Source organism: Balaenoptera acutorostrata, chromosome 9 (assembly GCF_949987535.1).
Source record: "Balaenoptera acutorostrata chromosome 9, mBalAcu1.1, whole genome shotgun sequence".
NCBI classification, from domain to species: domain Eukaryota; kingdom Metazoa; phylum Chordata; class Mammalia; order Artiodactyla; family Balaenopteridae; genus Balaenoptera; species Balaenoptera acutorostrata.
In genome coordinates this window covers 65,601,805-65,627,930 of record NC_080072.1, presented here as the reverse complement: position 1 = coordinate 65,627,930, position 26,126 = coordinate 65,601,805, and the positions used below count along the sequence as shown (strand labels likewise).

General features: G+C 43.3%; 2 protein-coding genes and 1 pseudogene across 5 annotated transcripts in view; 1 reads left to right on the top strand and 2 right to left on the bottom strand.

Moving 5' to 3' along the window:
* ME3 (malic enzyme 3) overlaps positions 1–6,542 on the top strand; it is a 331,140-nt gene extending 324,598 nt beyond the window's left edge. For all 4 annotated transcript variants that reach the window (XM_007168485.2, XM_007168486.2, XM_057553842.1 and 1 more), the window contains 4 exons: positions 360–502; positions 1,060–1,233; positions 4,814–4,912; positions 6,305–6,542. In XM_007168485.2, coding sequence (XP_007168547.2) covers positions 360–502; positions 1,060–1,233; positions 4,814–4,912; positions 6,305–6,466 — 578 coding nt within the window. In that variant the 3' untranslated portion in view covers positions 6,467–6,542. The remainder of the gene's footprint in view (positions 1–359; positions 503–1,059; positions 1,234–4,813; positions 4,913–6,304) is intronic.
* Positions 6,543–14,014: 7,472 nt separating this feature from the next.
* LOC103020734 (protein tyrosine phosphatase type IVA 1-like) lies at positions 14,015–15,123 on the bottom strand (annotated as a pseudogene).
* An 8,476-nt stretch (positions 15,124–23,599) lies between these two features.
* Positions 23,600–26,126, bottom strand: part of CCDC81 (coiled-coil domain containing 81) — a 34,607-nt gene continuing 32,080 nt past the window's right edge. Inside the window, exon 15 of the mRNA XM_007168489.2 lies at positions 23,600–24,041. Within this exon, the coding sequence (XP_007168551.2) occupies positions 23,900–24,041 (142 nt within the window). The 3' untranslated portion in view covers positions 23,600–23,899. The remainder of the gene's footprint in view (positions 24,042–26,126) is intronic.

Sequence of the window (26,126 nt, the reverse complement as noted above, 5' to 3'; positions counted from 1 at the left end):
GCACAGGCTGCTCTCTCTAACCAGGATGACATGAGCGCTCCTCCCCCAAGGAGGGGACCCTGGCATCACTCCCTGTCCTGCGGGAGCAGTCCACTCTAAAGGACAGTGGCCAGGCATGCTTCACTGGTGCATCTTAACTGGGCTGGGGCCTGAAGTGGACCAGTGGAATTAACAGGGAGTCTCAGCCAACTCAAGCAGGGAGACCCTTTTCTCCTATCCTCCCCCATCCCTATGGCGGATGCCATCCTCAAGACTCCTGAGTCTTCCATGTTGTACCTAGTTCCACCACCACCACCACCAGGAGAGGAATGGGGTGTATATAGAGTAGGCACCCCACTACCTCCCCCTTTTCCCCGTAGGTGTTGCCGCCATCGCAGGAGCCTTCACGGAGCAGATTCTGAGGGACATGGCCTCCTTCCACGAGCGCCCCATCATCTTTGCCCTGAGCAACCCCACCAGCAAGGCCGAGTGCACGGCTGAGAAGTGCTACCAGGTCACCGAGGTCAGCGGGGAGTCCTTCCTTCCCCGGGCTGAGAGGACATAGTAACAGTAACCATGAGCAACCCTACGAGGGTGAAAAAAATCCCCACGTTGCTGATAAGCAAACTGAGTTTCAGAAAGATGAAGTAACTTGCCCAAGGTCACAGAGCTAAAAAGGAGTGGAGCTGGCCCTCAAACCCAGGTCCGGCTCCAAAGCCCAGGCTCTTACCAGTAGGCTTTACTGCTCAGGGTTCCCCTAACGTAGAGCTCTGACCAGAACTCAAGACGCTTGTGGACTCTAGGCCATTTGCATACCTGGCCTGCCCCTGCGGGGAGGTGACAGGTTAAAAGGTACACCTTCCCTGTTCCGTGGTTTTGTGGCTGCCAGGTAACTCAGTGGGAGCTGAGCTTTCGGTCAGATGAACAGGTGTGCTTTTAGCACCTGCAATGTCCACAGCACAATGCTGAGCATTTAGCAGAAGATGAGGAAGGGGTCAACTTTCGGGAGATAAGGCTAGGCCACCACGACCCCTGAAACCTAGCTCCAAGCTCTGTCTCTGGTTTTCTTCCTGCCCCCAGGGCCGAGGGATCTTTGCCAGTGGAAGTCCCTTTAAAGGCGTGACTCTGGAAGATGGCAGGACCTTCATTCCCGGGCAGGGAAACAACGCCTACGTGTTCCCTGGAGTGGCTCTGGGAGTCATCGCAGGCGGGGTCCGACACATCCCAGATGGGCTCTTCCTCCTGACAGCAGAGGTATTGCTGTCCCCACTGCCCCGAATACACCCCAGAGGGCCTGTGAGCTCCACCAGCTCCTACACCGGGTCCCCAAAGATTCCTTCTCTTGTTTCTTCTACCTACCTGCCCCAATCCTTCAGTGGTTCCCCAGAGCGCTTGAATGTCAAGCTTCTCTCAAGATCGCCTGGAGGCTTGAACTTCTCTGAAAACACACACAGGCTTTTTAAGGCAGGGGTGGCAGGGGAAGGAATAGTCAGTGGGAGGGGTGTTGGCAGGAGGTGCTGGCAGTGAGGGAACATACCTTGTACTGCACCCTGCCTCCCAGCAGAACCCGTATGCATGCCAAGGACGGAGATGCCATCAAAACCACCTGAAACCGTGGGCTCACCGACCATGACAAGCAATAGATTTTTCCAGCCATGGGTCTTGGCCACGTTACTGGGTAACTGGTAGCAAAATAAGCCCCACTAGGGCAGGTTTCTGTAAGGAAGGGAATGGGTTGCACATCAGGTTTGCCTGCTCTGAGTACCCACGTCTTGAGCACAGATAGGGGGTTGTGGGTGTGCACCTGCTCCAGGTATCTTATCAGAAAAGCTCCCACAAGGGTTCTTTACTGGGCATGGTGAATTGAAAACAAGGAAAGAATTTGTTAAGGATGACAGCTCCCTTTCATAATAATGGTTGTTAATAACAACGGTTACAGTGGCTGCCATTTAACAAGCGCTTACCAAGTGCCAGGCACTTCACATTTATCTTCACTCTGAGGAACCCAGGCGTAGAAATGTTTCTGTTGAGAAGTTAAGCTAATCAAAACTATAAACAAATATTAAACATATTTGTCCCCAGCGGGCTGCAAAGGCTCTACTGTGAGTTCTGACATGTGCCTGCATTTCCCCCTCACCACGGCACTGGTGAGAGCCCCAAACCAGCAAAGCCGCAAGAAGGGCTTCCACGCAACCCTACCCAGCCCTGCTTCTCTGAGTCCCACGAGGAACTAACTGCCTCATGCACCAACTTCCTTCTTCCTATGTCTGCTGAAGTTTTGTCAGCCTCCCCCAAGCCTTGTGCACACCAGCTCTGGCTTTATGCTGTAGTTCTCTGTCCCTCTTGCTTGAGTATTCTGTGTTTGATTGGTGGTGCTGTTGTCCTGTGGCCATGGGCGGAGCTGTCTGAAACCCCCATTGGATGGGAAGAGTCACGTCCTGCTTGGAGTTGACCTGAAAGCAAATTCCCCTGTTGTGCAGAAACAAGGTTGCTAAACCCTTCCTACACAGCCCCCAGAAACATCTGCACGACCCACAGCCTCTGCTATGGGACATTTCAGCTCCCTCTTTTCATGAACCGTGTCCATGAATTAAACAGGAACCTCTCCTCGAGCTACTTCTCAGTCACTTGCTCTGAGCAGCATAAGGCCCCTCCCCTCCAGGAGCTGACAGTCTGGTCTTCAAAGGCCTGGCAGGTTATATTTCTGAATAGGGTGTTTGGTTTGGTTTGGTTTGGCTGTCTTTTGTTTTTTTATTTATTTTTGGCTGCGTCGGGTCTTAGCTGTGGTGCGCGGGCTCTGCATTGTGGTGCACGGGCTTCTCTCTAGTTGTGGCGTGCAGGTTTTCTCTCTCTAGTTGTGGCACGTGGGCTCTGTAGTTGGTGGCGCGCGGGCTCTAGTCGAGGCACGCGATCTCGGTAGTTGTGGCACGCGGGCTAAGTTGTCCCGGGGCATGTGGGATCTTAGTTCCCTGACCAGGAATCGAACCTGCGTCCCCTGCATTGGAAGGCGGATTCTTTACCACTGGATCACCAGGGAAGTCCCTGAAAAGGGTGTTTTTAAATTAAGATAATTTAAGTTGAAACTGATTTTCCTGTGGAAGAAGTAATATAAGTTTTAGGAGATGTACATGCACTATCTCATTTCACCTTGACAACCCTGTAAAATACAGTGATCATCCCTATGTTACAGACAAGGAAACTGAGGCACAGAGAGTTTAAGAAGTTACTTGCCCAAGGTCACCTGGCTTGTGAGGGATGCACCAGGATGGCCCCAGGCCATTTGACTCAGAGACACAGCAGAGCATTAGCGCCCAGCATCTCAGAAGTGGCCACACATACCATAACTCGTCACTCTGCAGGAGAGCCTTTCTAGCTGCAGATCTAGCCATGGAAATTCTGCTTCCCTCTAGTCAGTTCACCTTCTATACCTCCACAAAGAGAATCCCTTAAAGCCCGGAACAGGCCATCTCTCTAATTTCAGACCTTTTATGGCTCGTTGGTGCTCCCAGGAAAGGCCGAACTCCTTCACATGGTTTCCATACAAGGCACTTCATCCAGGGCCCTCCTTTCCTCTCCAGCCTTTTAGCCTCCCCCTGCCGTCAACCTATCCCGCCTTCTTTTTACAGTCGTGCTCTCTCTTCCCTCTAAGAATTTGCATGTGCTATTCCTTCTCCTCTCGTCAAGTAATTCACACTTTGTCCTTCAGGTCGTAGCTTCTGTCTTGTCTTCTGGGAAGCCTTTCCTGTACATGGCAGACTGGGCCCTGCCTTCCTCTGTGCCCATATGTCCCCTCTCCTCGAAATCACTATAATCGTTACTATTGTTTGTTCATTGTCCACTGACACCAGTCTCCAGGAAGGAAAAGACTGTGGCTTCCCCACCATGGCTCTTCAGCACCTAGCACAGAGCCCGGCATATCGCAGAGCTCAGTGGATGTCTGACTGAATGAACAGAAAGGAGAGAGAGGAATGTGAGAACGAGGTAGCAGAGAGGGGAGCCCAGGTTCCTAATGTCTGCCAAACTCTGAGGCGAGACCAGCTCCTTTCCCTGTCCGTCCCAGGACACAGAGCTCTCAGAGGGCACTGTGGCTTTTCCCAGATTTCAATTTGACACGAGAAGACTGGGTGGGAGTGCATTCCGAGCCCCGTTAAAGAGGCCATTCTGCAAGGCTGGCTGAGCACCAGTGCCTGAGGCTGCAGGATGAGGCTGGCTGCGGAGAGCTGGCCCTTAGAGATGGGCTCTGAAGCAGGGAGGGAAGCTGTAGGAGAGGCTGTTCCCGGGCTGAAAGTGCTGTTAGGGCATTTATTCAGGTACCGCATAAGGCCCATTCGTGGTGTCCCTGGAGAAGCAGCCTTTCTTTCCTCACTGGGGCCGGGGCCGGAAAGGAGAGCCCAAGGAGCCCTGAATACAGAGACACGAGATGGCCTAGGGGGACAGCCGGGATGCTCCCAAGCATGTGGGAGAGGCTGGAACCCGGGAAGCGAGGGACTCGGGGATCCCCATACAACAGGCTAGGTCAGCCGGGGCGGGGGAGACCCCAGAGTCTGCTTTGCGAGTCACAGGTTTATTCATCTTGGCCTTAGTGATTCTCCTTTAGAATTCAGACAGCTTCATGTTGTTTTAAGCCTCGGCCAGTCTCACAGGACAGAAAGGATGTGTCCTTGCTTAAGCCCAAGCATTAAGCGCCCCTGGGGCCACAAGGTGGCAGAGACAGGAGTAGAAACTGCACCTATGGGCCACGTATGAGGGGCGAGGTGAGTTTCTGGTGCACTGGGTTGGGCTTGCTCCGGGAAGGCGGAAACTCAGCTTGTTCCTCTCTGTCCTCTCTCCCCAGCAAATCGCCCAAGAGGTCTCTGAGCAGCATCTGTCACAGGGGAGACTGTACCCCCCACTCAGCACCATCCGAGACGTGTCTCTGAGAATCGCCATCAAAGTAAGGGACGTCTCACCCCCTTACTATGGGGAGTGGGGCTCATCAGCTTCCTCTCTGTGTGACTTTAGGAGGACGAAGGGGGTGGCAGCTACGGAGACAGGCTGAGCTCCCTGGGCTGCACTGCATGCACCCCAGAGGCTGGGTGACACTCTTGCCTGTAGCTCGAGCCCCACCTCAACCCCACTCAGGGCAGTTCTGGGAAAGCTCCTGGATTTCCCCTCAAACACCAGGCAGAAAGGTCACCAAAGGCCCTAGTTTTGTGGACCAGAATGCAGGTGGAATTTAAAAATGAATCATAAGTGCCCATTTACACAGAAAGGTCAACTTGTATAGCATCATAGAAAGAGCTCAGGCTGCGGGGTCCTAGCTCTGCCAATCAGCGGCAGAGTCACCAGAGCCCAATCACTTCACTTCCCTGAGCCTCAGCAGTTTCCTTCTTCTACAAAGAAGCCAGTAATTCCTCTCTTCCAGAGTTCTGGAGGACATTAAAAGAGAACAGTGGAAAAGCTCTACACTCGGCACCTTTCTGGTCAGAGGAGAGGCTCATGCCTCCCCTTTCTCTCAGAATGGCTGGGCCATGGGTGATCAAGTTCAGGGGATATTCTACGTAAAAATGTCACCCAATAGACGATGCAGAGATGATGGGTTTTCAAAGAACCAGAACATGGGGCAGTAAAGACTGGCCTGACATTGATAATTGTTCATCTGGATGATGAATTCATGAGGGTTTATTATATTGTTATTTCTATTAACATATATTTTACATTTTCTCTAAGTTTGAAGAATAATTTCAGAAAACGCACTGCACAAGAGCATGCACTGCCCATGAGCTGTCCGGTGCAGGACCCGGAATCAGCCCTCAGGACCAGCAGCGCAGCTTAGGGTCCACGTCCACCCTATCCAGTTCCTTCCTTTTGGGGATATTTAGATTCATGCTCTTCTGAAGCCGAATCTAATACCCAGAGAACAATGTCCAATTCAAGCCACGTTTAAGACAGAAAAAAATATCAGATACTGAACACTTATACCTGCTACCTAATTTTATCCTCACACCATGCCAGAGAAAGCTTTCATGACCCCCACTTTACAGATGAGGAAACTGAGGCTCAGCAAGGATGATGTCACTGCTGAGGACCCACAGGCAGTTGGAAGCAGAGGCAGACTTTGAGGCCTCTTGACCCTGGCCCAGTGTCTGTTCCACAGTGTCACAGCTTCCTTACTAGGCAGAAAGCTCAAGATCCTTCCTCTCCAGTGGCTTCCTGGGCCTCAACTCATGAGAGGAACACATCTGCTGCTTCAGGGTATAGTCCCCTTCCACAAGCTCCCAAGCAAGGGCCTTTAGACAGGTTCCTCCTTAGATCCAGTTCCTCAGTCAAACGTGTTTTTCCCTAGGTCCTCGACTTCGCCTACAAACACAACCTGGCCTCCTACTACCCAGAGCCCAAGGACAAGGAGGCTTTTGTAAGATCCCTGGTCTATACTCCAGACTATGACTCCTTTACGCTGGACAGCTACACTTGGCCCAAGGAAGCCATGAATGTTCAGAATGTCTGATGCAATCTCAGAGGCTGGTGTGGGGCTGAATGAAGCCCAGAGTAACACTGACAATATAAACGGGTTCCAAAATGGCCATCCTTGTCATTGTGTTTTTCCTTTGAACTTTCTGGTGTGAGGCGAGATGCCCAGGCATATGGTGAATGAGAGCCTTGTCCCTGAAGGCCTTGAGTTCACTTTTCTATAACCCTCCTCAGGCTTCCTTCCCAAGAATTTCTTCATCTGTGAATTGCCAACTATTGGCTAGACTTTGTGGAAATCTAGAGTCCTGCCTGGAACTCTGCCTTTACAGGGTCCGGGGTCTAGAAGAGGAGATGAGATATGCACACGATTCATTTTGCCACAAGGGAGAAAGTAGTAAGTCCATGGAAGAACTGCAGAAAAAGGTCAAGGGTACTCAGAGAAGGGAGAGGATACTTCCTATGAGGACATAAAAGAAGGCTTCTTGGGGGGCAGTGTTTGCAGTGAGTCCAAGAGTGAAGGATGGGTAGGGTTAATGGAGAAATGAGGACTGTAAGGGCAGCCACTGGCCAGAAAGCATGGCCCACCCATCAAGGAGTTCAGTCCCCATTGGAGGAATACACACCCTTTAAGACTCAGATGGGCATGAGGGCTGAGTGGCTGGAGGCAACTCACAAGTCAGAAAGGGTCGCTGCCCTGTGTGCTGTTGAGTGTTAGGCATTCCTTTGTGGTCATTGCTAAAAGGAAAACCAGAGAAGTGTGGGTGGAGAGGGTCAGCAAACCCAGAGGAAAGAGGAAGAGAGGCTGTGAGGGGAAGAGCACCCTGGGGCGTTCTAGGGAAGACTTGATTTCATGTTCCTGGCTCTAGAACACTCTCTCTCTTCCACCCTTCACTCTGAAGTAATAAAGCAAACTGGAGCAGTTTTCTTACAGAATGATGTCAGTCTGTCCTGAGTGTTTCTTAGACCAAGTTCAGTCATAGCCTTCACCTCCCTCATGTCCAGCGAGCCCACACCATGCGGCTGGGGAGGGGGAAGACGAACCTGCAGCCCTCACAATCAAAGACCCTGCTAAATTGCTAACATCTGCTGGCATGGCAGCATCCAGCCTCTAATTTCATTGTATAACACAAGAAACAACAATCCATGCCCAGAGACCTACCACTGCCCACCCCTGCTGCCAGCTCAGCCTCAGGTTCCGCACTGCCCACAATGAATAGGTCCTATACGACCACCTCAGTGACAGGCTAGGTGGATGACTGGGATCCTAGAAGAGTAATTAGCAGAGACATCATCAGTCACCCCTTGTCTAGGTCTTATTCTTCCAACATCTGCTTCCTTGGTGCTGGTGCTCAGCCAAGAATATCCTGAGGAAGCATCCCTGTTCTGTAAATCCGTGGACTCACGGATAATGAGAACCTCTTCAGAAGAGGGCTTGAAGAGTGAAGCTGGAATCTGAACACCAGGGAGCCTTTTACATGATCTTTTCTACGTCCTGTCCCACCGCTTCCTCTGTACCCCAACTACACCTCCTTTATACTCAATGTAACAGAAAAAAAAATAGTAGAGAAAATTAATGAAACCAAAACAGGTTGATGAGATCAACTGAATTAACAAGCTTTATCTATACTGACAAAGACAAAAAGAAAGAGGATAAAAATTACATTTCCTTTGTTCCAAGCGCAATGAACATCTTGCTGGCACTTACACAGGCCCTTACACATGCTTGGTCTCTACCTGGAAAGCCCTTCCCTCTGCTTCTCTGCTCTTTACCAATTAAATTTCAGTTCACCCCAGCTTTCTGCCTGGAGACATCATTCATCATTGGAGTTCAAATGCACTTGGCTCCAGGAAGTCTTCTTGGACAGAGTTAATAATTAAATTAGAAATCAACAACAGTAAAAAAGAAAATGGGAAATTTCCAACTCTTTGGAAATTAAACAATATATTTCTAAGTAAGTCACAGTTCAAAGAAGAAATCACAAGATAAATTATATATGTTGAGTTGAATAAAGAAAAATCAAAATTAATGAGTTGTAGCTAAACTAGTGCTTAGAGGGAAATTTTATAGCTTTAAATGCCAATATCGGGGGAAAAAAAGAATAAAAGGTCTCAAGGCAATAACATAAACTTTCTCCTTTAGAAACTAGGAAAGAAAACTAAAAATAGAATTACCGTATGACCCAGCAATCCCACTACTGGGCATATACCCAGAGAAAACCATAATTCAAAAAGACACATGCACCCCAATGTTCACTGCAGCACTATTTACAATAGCCAGGTCATGGAAGCAACCTAAATGCCCATTGACTGATGAATGGATAAAGAAGATGTGGTACATACATACAATGGAATATTACTCAGCCATAAAAAGGGAACGAAACTGGGTCATTTGTAGAGATGTGGATGGACCTAGAGACTGTCATACAGAGTGAAGTAAGTCAGAAAGAGCAAAACAAATATTGTATATTAATGCATATATGTGGAATCTAGAAAAATGGTACAGATGAACTGGTTTGCAAGGCAGAAATACAGACACAGATGTAGAGAATGAACGTATGGACACCAAGGGGGGAAAGCGGGGGGTGGAGGGTAGTGGGATGAATTGGGAGATTGGGATTGACATATATACACTAATATGTATAAAATAGATAACTAATAAGAGCCTGCTGTATAAAAAAGTAATAAAATTCAAAAAAAAAGAAACTAGGAAAGGAAAAGCAAACAAAATTCAAAGTAAGCAAAGATTAGAGTAGAATTCAATAGACCTATAACATACAAAGAAATTGAATTAGTAATTAAAAATCTTCCCACCAAGAAAAGCCCAGGCCCAGAATTCTTCATGGCTGAATTTTATCAAATATTTAAAGTATAAATAACACCAATCCTTCACAAACTCTTTCAGAAAATAGAGGAGGGAACACTTCCAAAATCATTCCATGATACTGGTATTACCCTGATATCAAAACCAGATTAAAAAAACAACACAAGAAAACTATAGACCAATATCCTTCATGAATATAGATGCAAAATTCTAAACAAAATATTAGCAAGCCAAATCCATCAACATAAAAGAATTAAACACAATGAACAAGTGGAATTTATCCCAGGAATGCAAGGTTGTTTCAACATTTAAAAATTGATCATCGTAGTACCTGATATTACTAGAATGAAGGACACAAACCACAGGATCAATGGATGTGGAAAAAGCATTTTAAAATACCCAACACCCATTTGTGATAAAACTTTCAACAAACTAAGAATAGAAGAGAATGTCCTCAACCTGATGAAGAACCAACAGCTAACATCATACTTAATGGTGAAATAATGAATATTTTCTCCCTAAGATCTGGAAGTTGTTTTCACCACTCCTGGTCAACATGGAGGGTCTAGCCAGTTCAAAAAAGAAAGAAAAGTAAAGTAAAGGCATCCAGACTTGGGGGGGGGAGAAAAAAAGAGTAAAACTGCCTTTAGTCACAGATGACATAATCCTGTAAGCAGAAAATGCCAAAGAATAGAATAGCACTTGCACTGCTCTCACTCTCACCCTCCCTCCCTATCTCTCTTTCTCTCTCTCCTAACAAATGAGTTTAGAAAGGTCATAGAAAGTAAGGTAAATATACAAAAATCAGTTGTATTTCTATAGACTAGCAAGCAGCAAACGATCTAGAAATAAAATTAAGAAAACATTCCATTCACAATAGCATTAAAAAGAAAAATAAGCAATTCAAGAGGTGCAAGTCTTGTACAATGAAAACTGCAAATCATTGATGATAGAAACTGAAGATTTAAACACATGGAGAAATGTTCCATGTTCATGGAATTGAAGACTCAATATTGTCAAGGCGGCAGTTCTCTCCAAATTATCTATAAATTCAACACTATACCTATTAAAATCCCTGCAGGCTTTTTTTTTTTTTTTTGTAGAAATTGACAGGATGATCCTAAAATTTATATGTAAATGCAAGGGACTTAGAATAGCCAAAATTTTTGAAAAAGAATGAAGTACATGATCCAATTTCAAAGCTTACTATAAAGCTACAATGATCAAGATAGTGTGCTCATATAGATCAATGGAACAGAGTTGAGAATTCACAAATAAGTCCTTATATTCATGGTAAATTGATCTTTCAACTACCAAGATAATTCAGTGGAGGAAAGAATTGTCTTTTGAACAAATGATGCTGGGACAACTGGATATCCACATGCAAAAACAAAAAAAAAATATATATATAGACATTTACCTCACACCATATACAAAAATTAACTCAAAATGGACCACAGATCTAAATGTAAGAGCTAAAACTATACAATTTCTAGGAGAAAATATAGCAGAAAAATCTTTGTGACTGATTGAGGAGAGTTCTTAGATACAATTTAAAAGCGTGATTCATAAAAGAGAAAATTGATAAATTGTACTTCACCAAATTTTTTAACTTTTGCACTTGAAACACACCAATAAGGAAAAAAATGACAAGTAACAGACTGAGAGAAAGTATTTGCAAATTATATATCTGATAAAGGCATTGGATCCAGAATATATAAAGAACTTTTCCAGTAAGATGACAAAAAAACCCAACTGAAAAAATGGGCAAAATATTTGAATCGACATAGTACTAACAAAGATATGTGAGAGAATGTACACTAAAAGATGTTTAACAACATTAGTTGTATTAAAATTAAAACTACAATGGGGGCTTCCCTGGTGGTGCAGTGGTTGAGAATCTGCCTGCCAATGCAGGGGACACGGGTTCGAGCCCTGGTCTGGGAAGAGCCCACATGCTGCAGAGCAACTAGGCCTGTGAGCCACAACTACTGAGCCTGCGCGTCTGGAGCCTGTGCTCCGCAGCAAGAGAGGCCACGATAGTGAGAGGACCAAGCACCGCGATGAAGAGTGGCCCCCGCTTGCCGCAACTAGAGAAAGCCCTAGCACAGAAACGAAGACCCAACATAGCAATCAATCAATCAATCAATAAAATAAATAAATAAATCTTAAAAAAAAAAAAAAACTACAATGGGATAGCACTCCCCATTCACCAGAATCGCTGTAATAAAAAAGACAGACAGTAAGTGTTGGAGAGAATTAAAACCTCTTCTAGCAGGGCTTTGTCTCCTAAGCACTATGAGGTTAAGGGAAATTTCCCTCTGTCTTTTAAAAGTCTTCATTCTAACTCCCCAGCCTCTCGTACATAGTCCCAGAACTCAGCAAGTGTCATTTAGTATAGTGGATGCTGTGGTTGTACCACCCAGATCCCTCTAAAGGTCTGAAACACTTATTCAGGGCCAGCTGCCAGTAGTATTATCAGCTGAAGGCTCACAGTTGCATCCCCCGCTGGGAGTTGCAGTTGACTGAAGGAAGATGCTTCATCCAAGGTTATGCCCTCATCCCCAGGGACAGCCTGCATCCAATGACTGGTTGATTCGAGTCCAAAGGTCCAACCCCCTTGCCACAATTGCAGACATCTCTAAATGGCCATCCCAGCTTCAGAGCTCCCTGGGAGATTGGCTAAGGTCACTGTTGAAACTGTATGTATCACCATTCAACTTCTGCAGCATCCTGGTTCTCTTGCTCCCTCTCAAGTGTTGTTGAGGTGCCTCCCCAGTAAGCTTCCAAAGGCAAATCTCAGATTCAGTACCTGTTTCCTGAGGAACTCAACTTGCAACATGAAACTAGCCAAGCTTCTCAATTTTCCAATCTGTTGCACCAGCCTCACATGACCATCTAAAGCCTTGCTGGGTTTCTCTTTCCCTCAGTAGAGACCCTCTGCAAGAACAAAGCCAGATCCTTAGTCTATGTCCAGAATCGGTAAATACCCCCAGCAAACAAAAAGGCCACTCACCTCAGGAGAGCTCCTTCCTCTCTGGAATTTCTATTCATCTAGTCCTTGCTGCTTTCACAGCTCTCATATGTCTTTAAACATATGATTTTTGTAATTTATCCATATTTTTCTGGATGTTGCAGGGAGGGTGTTGGGCTGCCATGACCTACTACATCCTATCTAGAAGTGGAAGTCTCTAGACACAGATTTTCAAAATTCCAAATGATACTAACTTTTTTTCCCTAACTTAATTGTAGTCAGAAAACTTACTTGTGTTATTCAAATATTTTAGAATTTTGATGAAATTATTTATGATCTAATATATAGTCAAATTTAATAAAATATTTCATGTACTCTTAAAAAAAATATGGATTCTCACTGTTGGATGCAATACCCTCTTATGTTCATGGGATCAAACTTGTTAATTGTTTTGTTCAAATCTATAGCTTTACTGATTTTTGTCTACTTGATCTGCTTCTGGAAGAAAAATAGTAAAACTTAACACTATGGTAAACTTGTCTATTTTCCTTGTAGTTCTCTCCATATTTGCTTTATGGATTTTGAACCAATGTTATTTGATACATAAAATTTAGAATTGTTATAACTCCCTGGTGAATTGAAACTTTTGAAACTTTAAGTAATGATTTTCTTTATCTCTAGTAACGCCTTTGCTTCTACTTTTACTACTATTAAAACACCTATACCATCTTGCTGAGTTTGTCTCTGTCTCTCTCCTATAATTCATTATTTAGATGTTTAAGTTCTTGTACTGGTTGGAGAATGGTGAATACTGACAAATTATTTCTCCCAGAGAACTACATTCCCAGACACTATGAATATATGGTTGAACTAACACAAAATACATACCACGATTTTATCAATTACATAATAAAACAAAGTATCAAATATCCAACTATTAAGTTACACAGTTCAAAATCATATAAAATATTAGATGTCTGATCAGTTCATTAGTAGAAATCCTCTTCTGTTTTGGTTGGAAAGACAAAGAAAAAAATATCACACTTAAAACAAAAATAACAGTAACTTCCAATAGGTATGGCGAAGAATTATAAGAAATTCAGAAATTTTTGAAATGTTTTTGCTACAAAGTATCTTTACCTTTAAAGTTTACTAAATAAAAGAACCTATTCTATACATCCTGCACAAGACAAAGAGAACATGGAATTTCTAGTATGGAATCCTAAAAGTATTCCATGGCCTCTTTCCATGCTGTCTTCAGGCCCTCCCCTCTAAAACTGCATCCCAAGTGTAAACAAAGTAACTGTTAGGCTTTTTTGTCTGAAGATATTACACACATATGCTTCTGTATGATGTATATTTTACATGAACTTTCAACCAGAGATGTGTGATTTTTTTCAAACTGGAGGTTTTCATAACAGCACAAAATGAGATTTATAGAAAGGCATTAAATAATCACCATAAGTCTTGGTAAGAATTCAACAAAATCACTTGTTACACAAACCTGATGTATACTGGTACACGTGTGGGGTGGTAAACATAAAGGAGCAAATAACCATATAGGTCTTACTTGCAATGTTTGAGATGACTGGAGGAATAAACCACATATGGTTTACAATGCTGTTCCTAATTCCTAGGATTTTAATTCTGTATGATAATAAAAATATACAAGTATTGTGCTGAGTATTTTGGCACCTAATCTCTCAATTTCTTATATATTGTTTCTGGCATGGGGATAGTAGTAAGCCAAACAGAGAGGCTGCAATTCTGTCAAGCTTGTGGCTTTTCAGTATTCCTATGGAAGCTTCGTTAGACTTGTCATTCATTAAGCCTATTATGTTGGCTAATATGTACGATAAATTAAGTCCTGCCTCAAGTTTGACTTCCAAGGCAACAGCATGAGGCAGCCAAGTTTTATTGAATGCAACAGTTGTTTCTATGACCACTAGAGCCTTTGAAGCGCAGCCGCATTTTAGAACGGTATTTCTCCAAATACAAAAGTTGCTTACTGTTAAAAGCTCCACGCCGCTTTTGTCTTATAAACTGTACTGCATCTTCATTTTTCATTCCACCTTCAATTAGTGCCAGGGCAACAAGCACTGGAGTTCTCCCAAGACCTGCAACACAGTGAACAGCAATGCAACAACCAGGTTCTTCACGAAATTTAATGTTTAAAAGACATAACCAGTCATCAACAATCTGGTTAGGGGGTGATGAACCATCATCAAAGGGCCAATCCAGAACCTGGATACCTTCTTTCTCCACAAGAGCAGTGTCATAAGTTGCTTCACATACTCTTACTGTTGTGGTAACTCCGTTATTTCTTAAGGTCCTCTATAAATTTGTTTAAGGTTGCACTGGTTGGATTGTGTATAATAAGAAATCTCATGTTCCTGTATGTGACCTCCACAGGGGCTGGGCGGTTCAGTGGAGCCATGTTAATTTAGTTTAAAAAACAAACAACAAAAAAAGAATTCGATACGGTTACCAAAAAAAATATTAAATTTTTGAATGCAGAAATGATGTAAAGAAACTGAAATCTACTCCAATATGCCCCACTCGAAATTCTCAATGCTCTGGATATGCAATTGGGAGTAACAGGAAATGAAATGAACCTCCTAACAAGAAGCCATCCTTCAGTTCAGTAATACTGAGTCAATGGAAAGAAAGAGCACCGAGGTTTACCCCATCCAGGTCGTAATTCTTGTAAAATGCTCTGATGATTTCAATCCCACACTTCTGTGTCCAGGATGACCGCGCCTATGGGGGCTTCTTGGTGGAGTAGCAATGAATATCTACAGTTCCCTTGTCCTCATAAAGGTCGTGCTGTGCCTGGCAGTACTCTCCGGGGCCCTTCAGAAACTCCATAAATGCGTGACCAAGAACACCACAGGAAGGAGTTAGCTTACTCATTAAAGACTGTGGCCTAATCATACAGCCGGTTCCGTGGCACAGGCGGCGGCGGCGTCGGCTGCTGAGAAGGGAGCTGTAGCTATCGTCGCGGAGCGGCGGCTGCGACGGGGCTCCGAGCTCTAGCGAGCGCCGGCCTCGGGAGAGCCAATCCGCGCGCGCCGAAGCTCTCTTGCGTCTCAAGCCCTGCCTTTATATCCGGCGTGACGTGCGCTCCTCTTCGCCAATCGCGGCGGGGCGGGCCAACAACCTGAGAGCGAGGGAGTGGGGCCCGCCCCTCGCAGACGTCACCACGGCCGCCGCGGGGAGTGAGGTGGTTGGCGTAGAGAGAAGGGCCGCGGCTTGAGCCTTCTCGCCTCCCCGCCTCCTTCTGGGGAGGAAAGAGTCTGAGGACGTACTTGAGGATGGGAATGGTGGGGGACAAAGACTGGAAGAGGCTGAAGAGAGACGGAGTGGGGCCAAAACGGGCGGGAAAGGGAAGGTAGTGGAAGAATCCCGCCCATTGACTCTGTTATATCTTCCTCCACCGGCTTCATGTTTTAGACGTGTCACGTTGCTAGGCTTTTTTTCCAATTCGGTCTGACCAACTTTGTCTTTACTGAAGAACTTCGTCCATTTACATTATTTTATTACATTATATTGTCTTATTATTTTATATTACAATGTTATTGCTATCTCTCCATCTGTTTTTGCTCATATTTTGTGCTAGTTGGCCTATGTCTATATTTCTTTTTTTATCTTTTGATTTCTTTTGGATTAAGATTTTTCCTTCCCTAAATCCATATTTTCCTTCCACTGTTTTGGAAATTTGTAATTGTGGTTAAAACTTCTTAGCAGTTATTATAGTTTGGACACTGTTCTAAATCTAAATAGGTTTACATAATTTCATTTGATACAACAACCCTATGAATTAGATACTAGTATTATTTCCATTGTTCTGATGAAAAAAACTTTTAAACCATGGGCACAGAAAAGTTATTTGCCCAAGGTCACACGGCTAGTGATTGGCAGGGCTGAGATTGGAATTCTGGAATTCTGGATCTAGAGTCTCTCTCTAATATGTATGTCTTATTATATACCTTATTTCTATACTTTCAGTACTTAAATGGCTTAGAAAAATTCAAACATTCAAAATCTTTTCCCGGGACTTCCCTGGTGGTCCAGTGGTTAAGAATCTGCCTCCCAACGCAGAGGACATGGGTTCAATCCCTGGTCAGGGAACTAAGATCCCACGTGCCATGGGGCAACTAAGCCTGCACACTCTAGAGCCCACGCACTGCAACTACTGAGCCCACGTGCTGTGGAGCCCATGCACCAGAACTAGAGAGTCCCACATGCCACAACTACTGAGCCCGCGTGCTCTAGGGCAGCTCGCCACAACTAGAGAGAAGCCTACATGCCTCAATGAAGATCCCACATGCCACAATGCAGATCCCGCATGCTGCAACTAAGACCCGACGCAGCCAAATAAATTTTTTTTTAATCTTTTCCCACCTCTTGAAGGAACTCAACATGCTTTAACTATTAATGTTGTCAAGTATTTTTTAACCCCACAAATTACATTGTTTATAAAAATCAGTGTTTGTTTAAATTTGCCCAATATGTCAGCAATTTCTTTGCTAGCTATTTCTTCTTGCATCTCAACTCTTTCTTCTAAGATTATTCTCCCTTATCTAAGAGCATCTTTTGGAGGTTCCTTTAGTTCCTATTACATGATCAACTTTAATATTTTATATAATCTTGAAAATATGCATTCTCTCACTGTTGAAAAATACATTTTATTATTGGTAGACTTTTTTGCTTTTTCTTTTCTTTTAATAAACTTTTTTTTCTGAAATTCTTTTATTTTGCTTTCATTTCTAATAGTTCCACTGAGTACACAATTCTACATTGACATTTATTTTCTCAGCCCTTTGAAGATATTCCTTGTCTTCAGGTTTCCTTTCTAACAGCTTTAGAATTTTCTAAAATGTCTAGGCTTTGTTTCCTGGCCTATACTTGGCCCATAACAATAAAGCCCTATTTCTTCCTTTTTTCCTCTTCCTTCCTTCTTTGCTCTTCTTTCTTCCATCCTTCATTTCTTCTTTAATAACTCAGTCCACTACATGGAGGGGAGCAAGGTAGTTGTCTGTGCAGTAGGTGCAGACACAGAAGATACTAGAGTTGGGGGAGAGGGTGAGGAGGACATTCAAGCAAGGGGGTGGGGCTGGTAGTTGCAGCCTAGTACCGGCTGTCACAACCCAAGCAGGGTGCAGAGGACATGTACATAGGGGGACAGCAGTGGTGATCAGAGATTACACAAGGGTTTATCCAGTAAGATTACATAAGAGTTTATCCAGTAATACATTGAGAATAATGGGAATCAGGCACCTCCCTGTCAGACAGGAGTTACAAATATGGAAAGGGAAAAGAAGTACAATTAGTTGTAGGAGTTTGGGTTGGAATTGGTTGTATCTCTGTGAAGTCATCATTTCAATATATAGATATAGAAATATAGATGAGTATGAGTGTGTGTGTGTGTGTGTGTAAATTCCTCAGCTTTATCTACAGAGAGCAGAGAGGGCCTGAAGCAATGACAACCCAATAGCAAAGATGAGAACAATAGCACTCAGATCATGGTTTGTTAATACCATTCTCCATTAAAAAAGTCTCCTTGGAGGGAAGAGACATGGGGATATATGTATATGTATAACTGATTCACTTTGTTATAAAGCAGAAACTAACACACCATTGTAAAGCAATTATACTAATAAAAATGTTAAAAAAAAAAAAAAGTCTCCTTGGGGAAATGGCTGATTCCAGAGGTCGGGCAGAAAAAAATATGAGTAGCCTGGAACATCTTAATATGACAAAGTTATGGAAGTGTTCAAAAAACGATAGGAATATGACAAAAGGACATAGACCAAAAAGAGCACAGACCAAAGGAGGCTAAAGAAACCTGACAACTAAATGAAATACGGTATCCTAGATGGGATCTTGGAACAGCAAAAGGACATCAGGGTAAAACAAGTGAAATCTGAATAAAGTGTGAAGTTTAATTAATGGTAAACTACCAATGTTGATTCCTTAGTTATGAAAGATGTATCATAGAAACAGATGTTAACAATGGGGAAAACTGGGTGAGGAGTGTACAAGGAACTCTCTAAAACCATTCTAAGTTTTTTTTTTCTTAATTATTTAAAACAAAACAAAAAACATAGAAGCCAGCTTAAAGAGCTCCCACTGATCACGATTTTTATACCAGTGATAGGACTGGATTATTAGTCATTGAATAAAATAAAAATCCTTAAGTCTATACTGCTATAAATAAATAAATAGGGAGAAGAAAACACTTTGCCTTATAGTAGAATGCCAGCTAATAAAGTAGCAGCAATGGTGGAATTAGAAAAGTCTGTATTTAGCAATCATCATCATAATTATGCATTTAGCAAAGAAACATCAATAGATGCTAAAACTAGTGGATGAAACTCGATGAGGAATGGTATATTACTTTCAAAATACCTACCATGAAATGCCAATTAGTTACAAAAGAAAAAAATAACTTGATAATGGTAAACCTGGCAAGCATCACTTAATCAAATGATCAAAGTTAACGTGACCAGTAATGGGACAGACTGAACTGGGTACCACCTGATATAATGGAATGCAAGGAACCTAGCATCACATCTATGATATTTCTGAAAAAAAAAATACATTACTGGAATTTTATCATGATGGAGAATCATACATCCAAATGGAAGGACTGAAATCTTCAAAAGTGTCAGCCATGAAAGTCAAGTAAAGTCTGAGGACTGTTCCACATTGAAGGAGATTAGAAAATAATATCAGCTAAATGTTACACATGATCATAGATTGGATCTTTTTGCTTAAAAGGACATTACTGGGACAACTGGCAAAATTTTAATTGAGTTTTTGGATTGTATGGTAAATGAGTGTTAATTTTCTGATTTGGGTGGTTATTTTGTGGTTTTATGGGAGAATATCCTTATTTGTAAGGCATTATGCTCTAAAGTATTCAGAAGTGACAGGGCATATGTCAGCAACTTGCTCTTACTTAGTTCTGGGGGTGGGGGGGTGATATTTTTACCATTCTTTTATCTTCCCTGTAAGTTTGAAATTGTTTCAAAAATAAAAATTTATGTCTAGCATTAAATTAAAAGGCTTAGATCATAGGTAATTGGCTGATGCTTGCTTCTCTGAATTCCCACTTTGTGTTTGCCTCTAGAGACTTTTCTTGCAGCTTCACATTTTTTAAAGATTTTTAAAAACATCTTAGATAGCATTGTTAGGTATTTTGTAGATTCTTTCCCCCAAAATTACAGGATATGGCAGACTGGCAGTTGTCCACTACTATCCATTTCCCTCATACTTAGTACCAGCATTCCCTGAATATTTCACTACACACACGGCCACCAAGCTAGAGACTTCATTCCCCAAGCTCCCTTGCAGCATGGTGTGGCCATATGATTAAATTTTGGCCAATGGGATGTGGACAGAAATAATGGTACCACTTCCAGGTTATACAACTTAAAAAAAAAAAACAAAAAAAAACAAAAAAAAAAACACTTGCTCCCCTGCCCTTTTCTTCCTACTTGCTAGTTAGGAGATGATACCTGGAGCAGTTGCCTTGACCCAGTGGTGGAAACCACAGGAGAAGCTAGTAGAGCCACCCTACTGTCTGGGTCTATGTACCTCTAGACTGTTTCTTGAGAGAAAAAGGCACTTCTGTCTTGATTAAGCTACTAGTATTTGATCTCTGTTCAAATTTGATCTCTGCTACCCTAACTAATAAAATGTAAATGAAAGGACTGAGGTACCACCTGATTTGGGAGAAAGGGGAAAGGAAGAAAAATAAAGACTCAAAACCAAAATAAAAATGCTTCTGGTGCTGGCCAAGATGGAGTAAGGGCACTACAGCATTTCTCTTCAACTGATGTAACTGAACAGATTATAAAAAGCAACTACCTGAGGACTCTGAAAAGGAAACACTCGCAGGGGGATTGTGTAAGTAAATCAAAACCTGAAGAATGACTGGCATAGTGACGAATTTACTGGTGAATTTATTCCTCTTCTGGTTTGACCTGAGGGCAATCTAAGATCCAGACGACACAGAAAGCCTAAACTCAAGAGAAACCCCCTCTTTCTAGCCAGAGAAGCAGGAAAAGGGTTCCGTATGAGCTAGAATATAGAGGGAAAGCCCTTTTTCCCCTTTTTTCCCCCTCCCTGGTATGCCCCAAGACCAACTGCAGTCACAAAGCTGCACAGCGGCAGCGGGAATAGCAGTGGTGGTGGCATTCAAGCATCTAAGACCCTGAGAGGTCCTGTCTTCCTGGCCAGAGGAAGCAGGGAAAGGGACCCCCCTGGTCAGAAGAGTGTGGGAGGAATCTCTGTTATTTGTTTCTGTCTTGTCATCCACTAGCTCCCCTTTGAGAGAGTGAAGGGAGCTAAAACTCCAAGAAAAACTCTGGCTTTAAAGCCAGACGACTGGGAATAAGAGACTGGAGAATGTGAAAGGAATTCCAGAGAGGAGAAAGCTGGAGAAAGAGATCCCCTAATTCTGTGTACAAATCAGTACAAGTCTCAGGTTTACTCCCAAGTGGCACACGTGAAAAACAGATCCAAAGAAACACAGACTTTGAGAGTTGAACTGACATCACAACTACTACCCACAGAAGGTGAGATAGCACTTGCATTCTGAACGTCAAGATTTTGCTTGCTCTAAATAAATACTTAATAAATAAATAAATAAATAAAAGATCAACATTCTCCAGCGGATTTTAACAAGGTGGGGCAAATAGTTACCTTAGTTTCTTGGGGTACCTCAGAACAAGACGGTCTGGTTATGAAAAGATCGGGCCTAAACATTCCTCAATCCCCTGGTCGAATAGCATTATAATACTCTTAACCACTAATGAATTCCGGCAAACTATGAAGTACTGTGAGAGGGAAGAATTAGGTTAAAATTGTGTTTATCAAACTGAAAATTATCTATTTACACTAGCAGATTGTTAAATCAATTTTGTTCAGTCTAATCAGAAATTATTTTATGAAATAAAATAGAAATTATCCAAATGCATTGCTGATGGGTAAATATAACCCTGTAAAACTTTTGTCTTAATTACACGTGTGGGCATAGGTCCTGTGTTTCAGTATGAAATGTATTTCCTTTACTGAGTCTTACTCAAAAAGTTTTGAAAACTACTGGAGTATGTGCTTTCTAACAGCCATTCCAATTCTCATCTCACTATTTTTATGAAGAATCAAAAAGGAAGGCAAAAGTGGACATAGTTCTCTAGAACTGAAAGGGCATTTTCAAAAGCAAAAAGTCCTTCACTTTGCTCACTTTTGATAACCTGAGCTTGTTATAACATTGAAGGAAAGCCATCTAGAGCAGGAGTTCTTAACCTGTGGTCCAGGTGATCTAGGAAAACACTAATTACATACAAAATATTGTATATGAAAATGTGCATATTTTTAGGAAAGAGTCCATGACGGTCCAAAACATTAAAAACCACTGAAACTGGGAATCCTTTGATACATTAAGCTGGTCTGGCAGTGCCGTAGTTCCAGAAACGACAGAGCTTGCTGATAGTAATTCAAAGTGATTTAGAAAAAGACATTCTAATTTGAGTCTGGCCTCATAACAAGTTTGAGCTAAAGCAATATTAGCAGTTAAGATCCGTGAAAAAGATATCAGGAAGACTTGCTCAAAAAAAAAAAAAAAAGACTGTGCATTCTTTATTGTATGAAATCAACTGTTTTAATGAAAGACTGTAATAAAATTTGATTCTTAAAATGGTTGAATGATTTTTTAAAATTAGGTTTTATAACCTAACTCACATAACCATGTCTCCGTCTTAGCGTCAATAGACAGGAGCACAGGGCTTTTTTTTTTTTTTCTGGCTGCACGGCATGCGGGAATCTTAGTTCCCCAACCAGGGATCGAACCCGGGCCCTCTGCAGTGGAAGCATGGCATCTTAACCACTGGACCGCTGGGGAAGTCCGAGCACAGGGCCTTGACATCTGTTGCCATGACCCCTTGTCACTCTTCACCTAGCTATTTCCTATTTCTCCTTAAAAACTCAGCTTAGGCCTCATCTTTTCCAAAAGCTTTCCCTGTCAGTCTAACCTGAGTGCAAGGACTCCACCTTACTCTTCCGTAGCAAGAAATGCAAAGCGCTATGAGGTATCTACCTTGTTACAGGGAGATTTTCTAGTCACATCTCCCCTCTGCACTACATGGTGAATGCTCTGAAGGCAGGCAGGGACTGATGAGGTCTTAATCTCCAGGTCACTAGCTTGGTGCCTGGCACACAGTAAGAGTCAGTACTGCTACCCATGGTAATAAATTATAAGGTCAGTTCCTACGGTAAAAATGTCTATGAAGTTAGATCTTTTCACCACCTAAACATATCAAAATTGCCTAAAGTCTTTTTTTTCTTTGACAAGGCAGTCTATATTTTTAAAAAATATTCATACAATACTATTATAGTGATTTATTATATATTAGAGACAGAGAAATACTCCAAGGATGTAGCAGGGATGAATTTCAAGCAAGTAAAGCAGTCCTGGGGAAAGGCTATTGTTTTAAATATTGCTTGGTGGGGATGGGACCTGCATGGAGGGATCTTCTGAGGAAATGGAAGGAAGTAGTAATGTAGGGAGTGGTGGGGGAAGGTTCCAGACAATTCCAGTCACCAGAGAGCATACTTGTTTCCATAGAAAAAGATAACATTAGCAACAAAATTTGCCCAATATCAACTTGAGTAGACTACTTTCCCCTTAACCATTCAGAGCTCAAAACATTCCTATTTTGTACCTGGACTAGGGCAAAACAATGTCTCGATGTGGCAGGCAGAAAGCAAAGTGTCTAAGGGACTTTCTGCCCAGCTTTTATATCTTGGAAATCTAGACATCACTCTGCTTTGTTAATTGTTGCACCTGAGGCGGTAGGGCAGGGCAGGGAGAGGAAAGACAAAGGGTGAGGGCAAATGAAGCAAGTTGTGGTTGAGAACACATATACCTAAACCGAAAATCAGTCCCTCAGCAGGAAGCTATTCCTCTTCCACTGCACATACAGCTTAAGAATGGATGCCAGGGAAGCAATGAGAGAAGAAGATGGACCCTGGCAAGGCTGCCAGGCTCCCCTCACAGGACACAACAAACCTACAATCGATCGTGGTGCAGAAATGCCTGGATGGCGGAATGGTTGGCCGGAAGATCACCAAGGGAAAACTATTCCCTGAGGTCCCAACAAGTCCCGGGTGTGTTATCAGCTAGAAAATTCAAGAAGCATTGCACTGGCCACTGGAGGCAAATGGCCTAACCTACCTTTGGGAGGGTCACACATCCCCAGCCCCAGAAAAATCGAGGAAAATCGAGGAAAAAGTCACCACTATGAATCGTTATGCCCAAACACGTAGAAAGTATTTATTATGACACTTCATTATAGGTGAGGAAAAGATGAAGTTTCTTAGACAAAGTCACAGAGGCAGTGGCAGGGCTGGGTCAGCAATACTCCCTCAGCCAGAATGAAGCTGGGTGCGCCTCCAAGCCCTGACTGCGGCAGGGTAGTCTGGGGCGGGATGGGAGGAGGACAGGTGGGGAGAACCTGTCCATAGGAATTCCCTCTACCCCTGAAAGCACCAAAATGGCACAATAATTTTTTTTTCCTCTGAAGTACAAATATGTAGTTTCACCATCACCCCTGCACGTTTAAAAAAGAAAAACTTTCCCTAGGAAAGGCAGGCCCAGACGTTGGGTTTTATACAAACAGCCGGGAGCCGTGCATGTACTTGTTCAGGGGCCACAGGTTGCTCTTGCCCACGTTGGAGGGTCGCCTCTGGCACTGCTTGCAGCGCCGATACTTCTCACACTGGTCCAGGAGGAAGAGCTTGCTGGAGGCCCTGTGGAGAGGCAGAAAAAGGGGTCATTCGCCGGCGTTCCCGAGTCCTTACTGGGTGCCTCGCCTGGAAGCCGGTGCAATGGAAGGGATACAAAAGAAAAGTCACACCTGGTCCCTGCCCTCCAGGAGCTGACGGCCCTCCTGTGATTTCCCACCTGCAGTCTCTCCCCTCCACGCTGCTACCTGTTGCTCGGCCCGGGCTGGGCATCTCCTGCTTCTCCTCCTTCCCTAGTGAATAAAAGGCTCTGCGTGGTGCCTTCACAACAGTCTGAGCCCAGCCCTCTCCCCACACCCACCTAAACCCTCAGAGAACACAGGACTTGCCCAAGGTCACTCAGTCAGCGTGAATGGGATGGTGACTCCAAAGCCTCAGTATTTGCGGCTTTGTCCCATGGATGCGCCTGTACCTGTCAGGCTTCCCCGGGAGACAGCATTTGAGAGGGAGATCAAGCCATTAAGCTGCTGGTTAAGTTAACACCCCAGCAGACAATGAAGCGTAGACTTCAATGGAAAGTCCCAGGGGGCCAGAGGCCTCTGGAGAGTTAAGGGCAGGAGAGGAAGTGAAGACGTAGAAAAAGAGGACGAAAGCAGCTAGAAGCAGAGCTGAAGGGATGACAGTCACTGGGTTTCCACTTCAACAGTTTTTCCTGATTGTGCAGGATGTGCACAGTCCCTGATGTGTTCCCCTACATTATCAAAATTTCTACACAGTGGGATTCTGTAAAAAGAAGCATCGATGACAGCCTTCAAAGGAAAAAGGACAATCTTGGGAGATTGGGATTGACATATATACACTAATATGTATAAAATAGATAACTAATAAGAACCTGCTGTATAAAGAAAATTAAATTAAATTAAAAAAAAAAAAAAGAAAAAGGACAATCTTGGCAGTAGGCAGGGGAAGACCTACCTGGCTTGCCTTGGCGATGGGACCGAGTATCATGAACTAACTGCATACATGTGAACCTTGTTTTTGCTTCTGCTTTGTTTTCTTTTTAACGCCAACCAATTCCTCCTTCCTACGTGCTGTCCACTTGAGTCCCTGCCCACAACTTGGCCTAGGTCTTCAGGTGAGAGGTCTGCTCTGCCATGTCCGTGGAACAGCTGCGCTATCCTGCCACTCAAGGTTATGTCATGTCTCCTCTACCCTTTATCACCATGTTAGCCAAGCCTTCTTCCAAAATCCAGCTAAAATCTCCCTGACACTAATCTCATTGCCTTCTACCTGCTTTCCTACAACACTGAGAAAATGGCTTGAAACACCCAATTCCCCTTTCCCTTCCTCTTCCCTAGGCCAAACAACCTCACTTCTCCTTTGGAACTTATTTTCCACATCATCTGTCATACTTTCATTGTCACAAAATATGGGTTCTACCCATTAGAAAGACAGGTGAGAAATGCCTTAAAATCTAAAAGGAAAAGGAGAGTTTCAGATCAAGATCCACTATAACAATTTTTTCTATGATAAAAATTCGTTGATAATTGGCAAGCTAAATATTATTTTGGTATATTCAGGTTTTAATAACATTTGATTGCATAGACTTTGTTTCTTCAAGTTTTCAATATTCTATGAAATCGTACCTTCCATTTGTAAAGTATTTTAATTTTTTAAAGTGTAATAATTTTCCAACTCTTTATTTGATCTGCCAAACTCCTGTGTTAGCCAAGCCAGGCAAATGTTTACTTTCCTCATCTTAGAAATAAGAAAAGTAAGGCAAAAAGATTAGCTGCCTCTCCAAAGTTAGTGTTAATTCTCCAAAACATCTGGATTCCCCAACTCTAGATTGTAAATAGATAGCTGGGGAAAGTGAGCATGGATATAATACATGTCAGGAAGACGTTCTTGGTTGGGCACCTCACTTTTCCAATTGCCAATCTTACCCACAACCCCTTGACTCTGCTCTTACGAGACCATCCCATAAGCCTTAGATGTGTTCAGACAGAAACACTTTCTTCCTATTTCCAACTAATTATCTCCAAAGAGAATTCCCACCCTCCTCCCCCCACACCCCCAGGCCTCCCTAGCCTCCACAAAGCGAAAATAAAGCTACTACACAGAGGCAAAGATTAGGGCAGAGATGGCAAA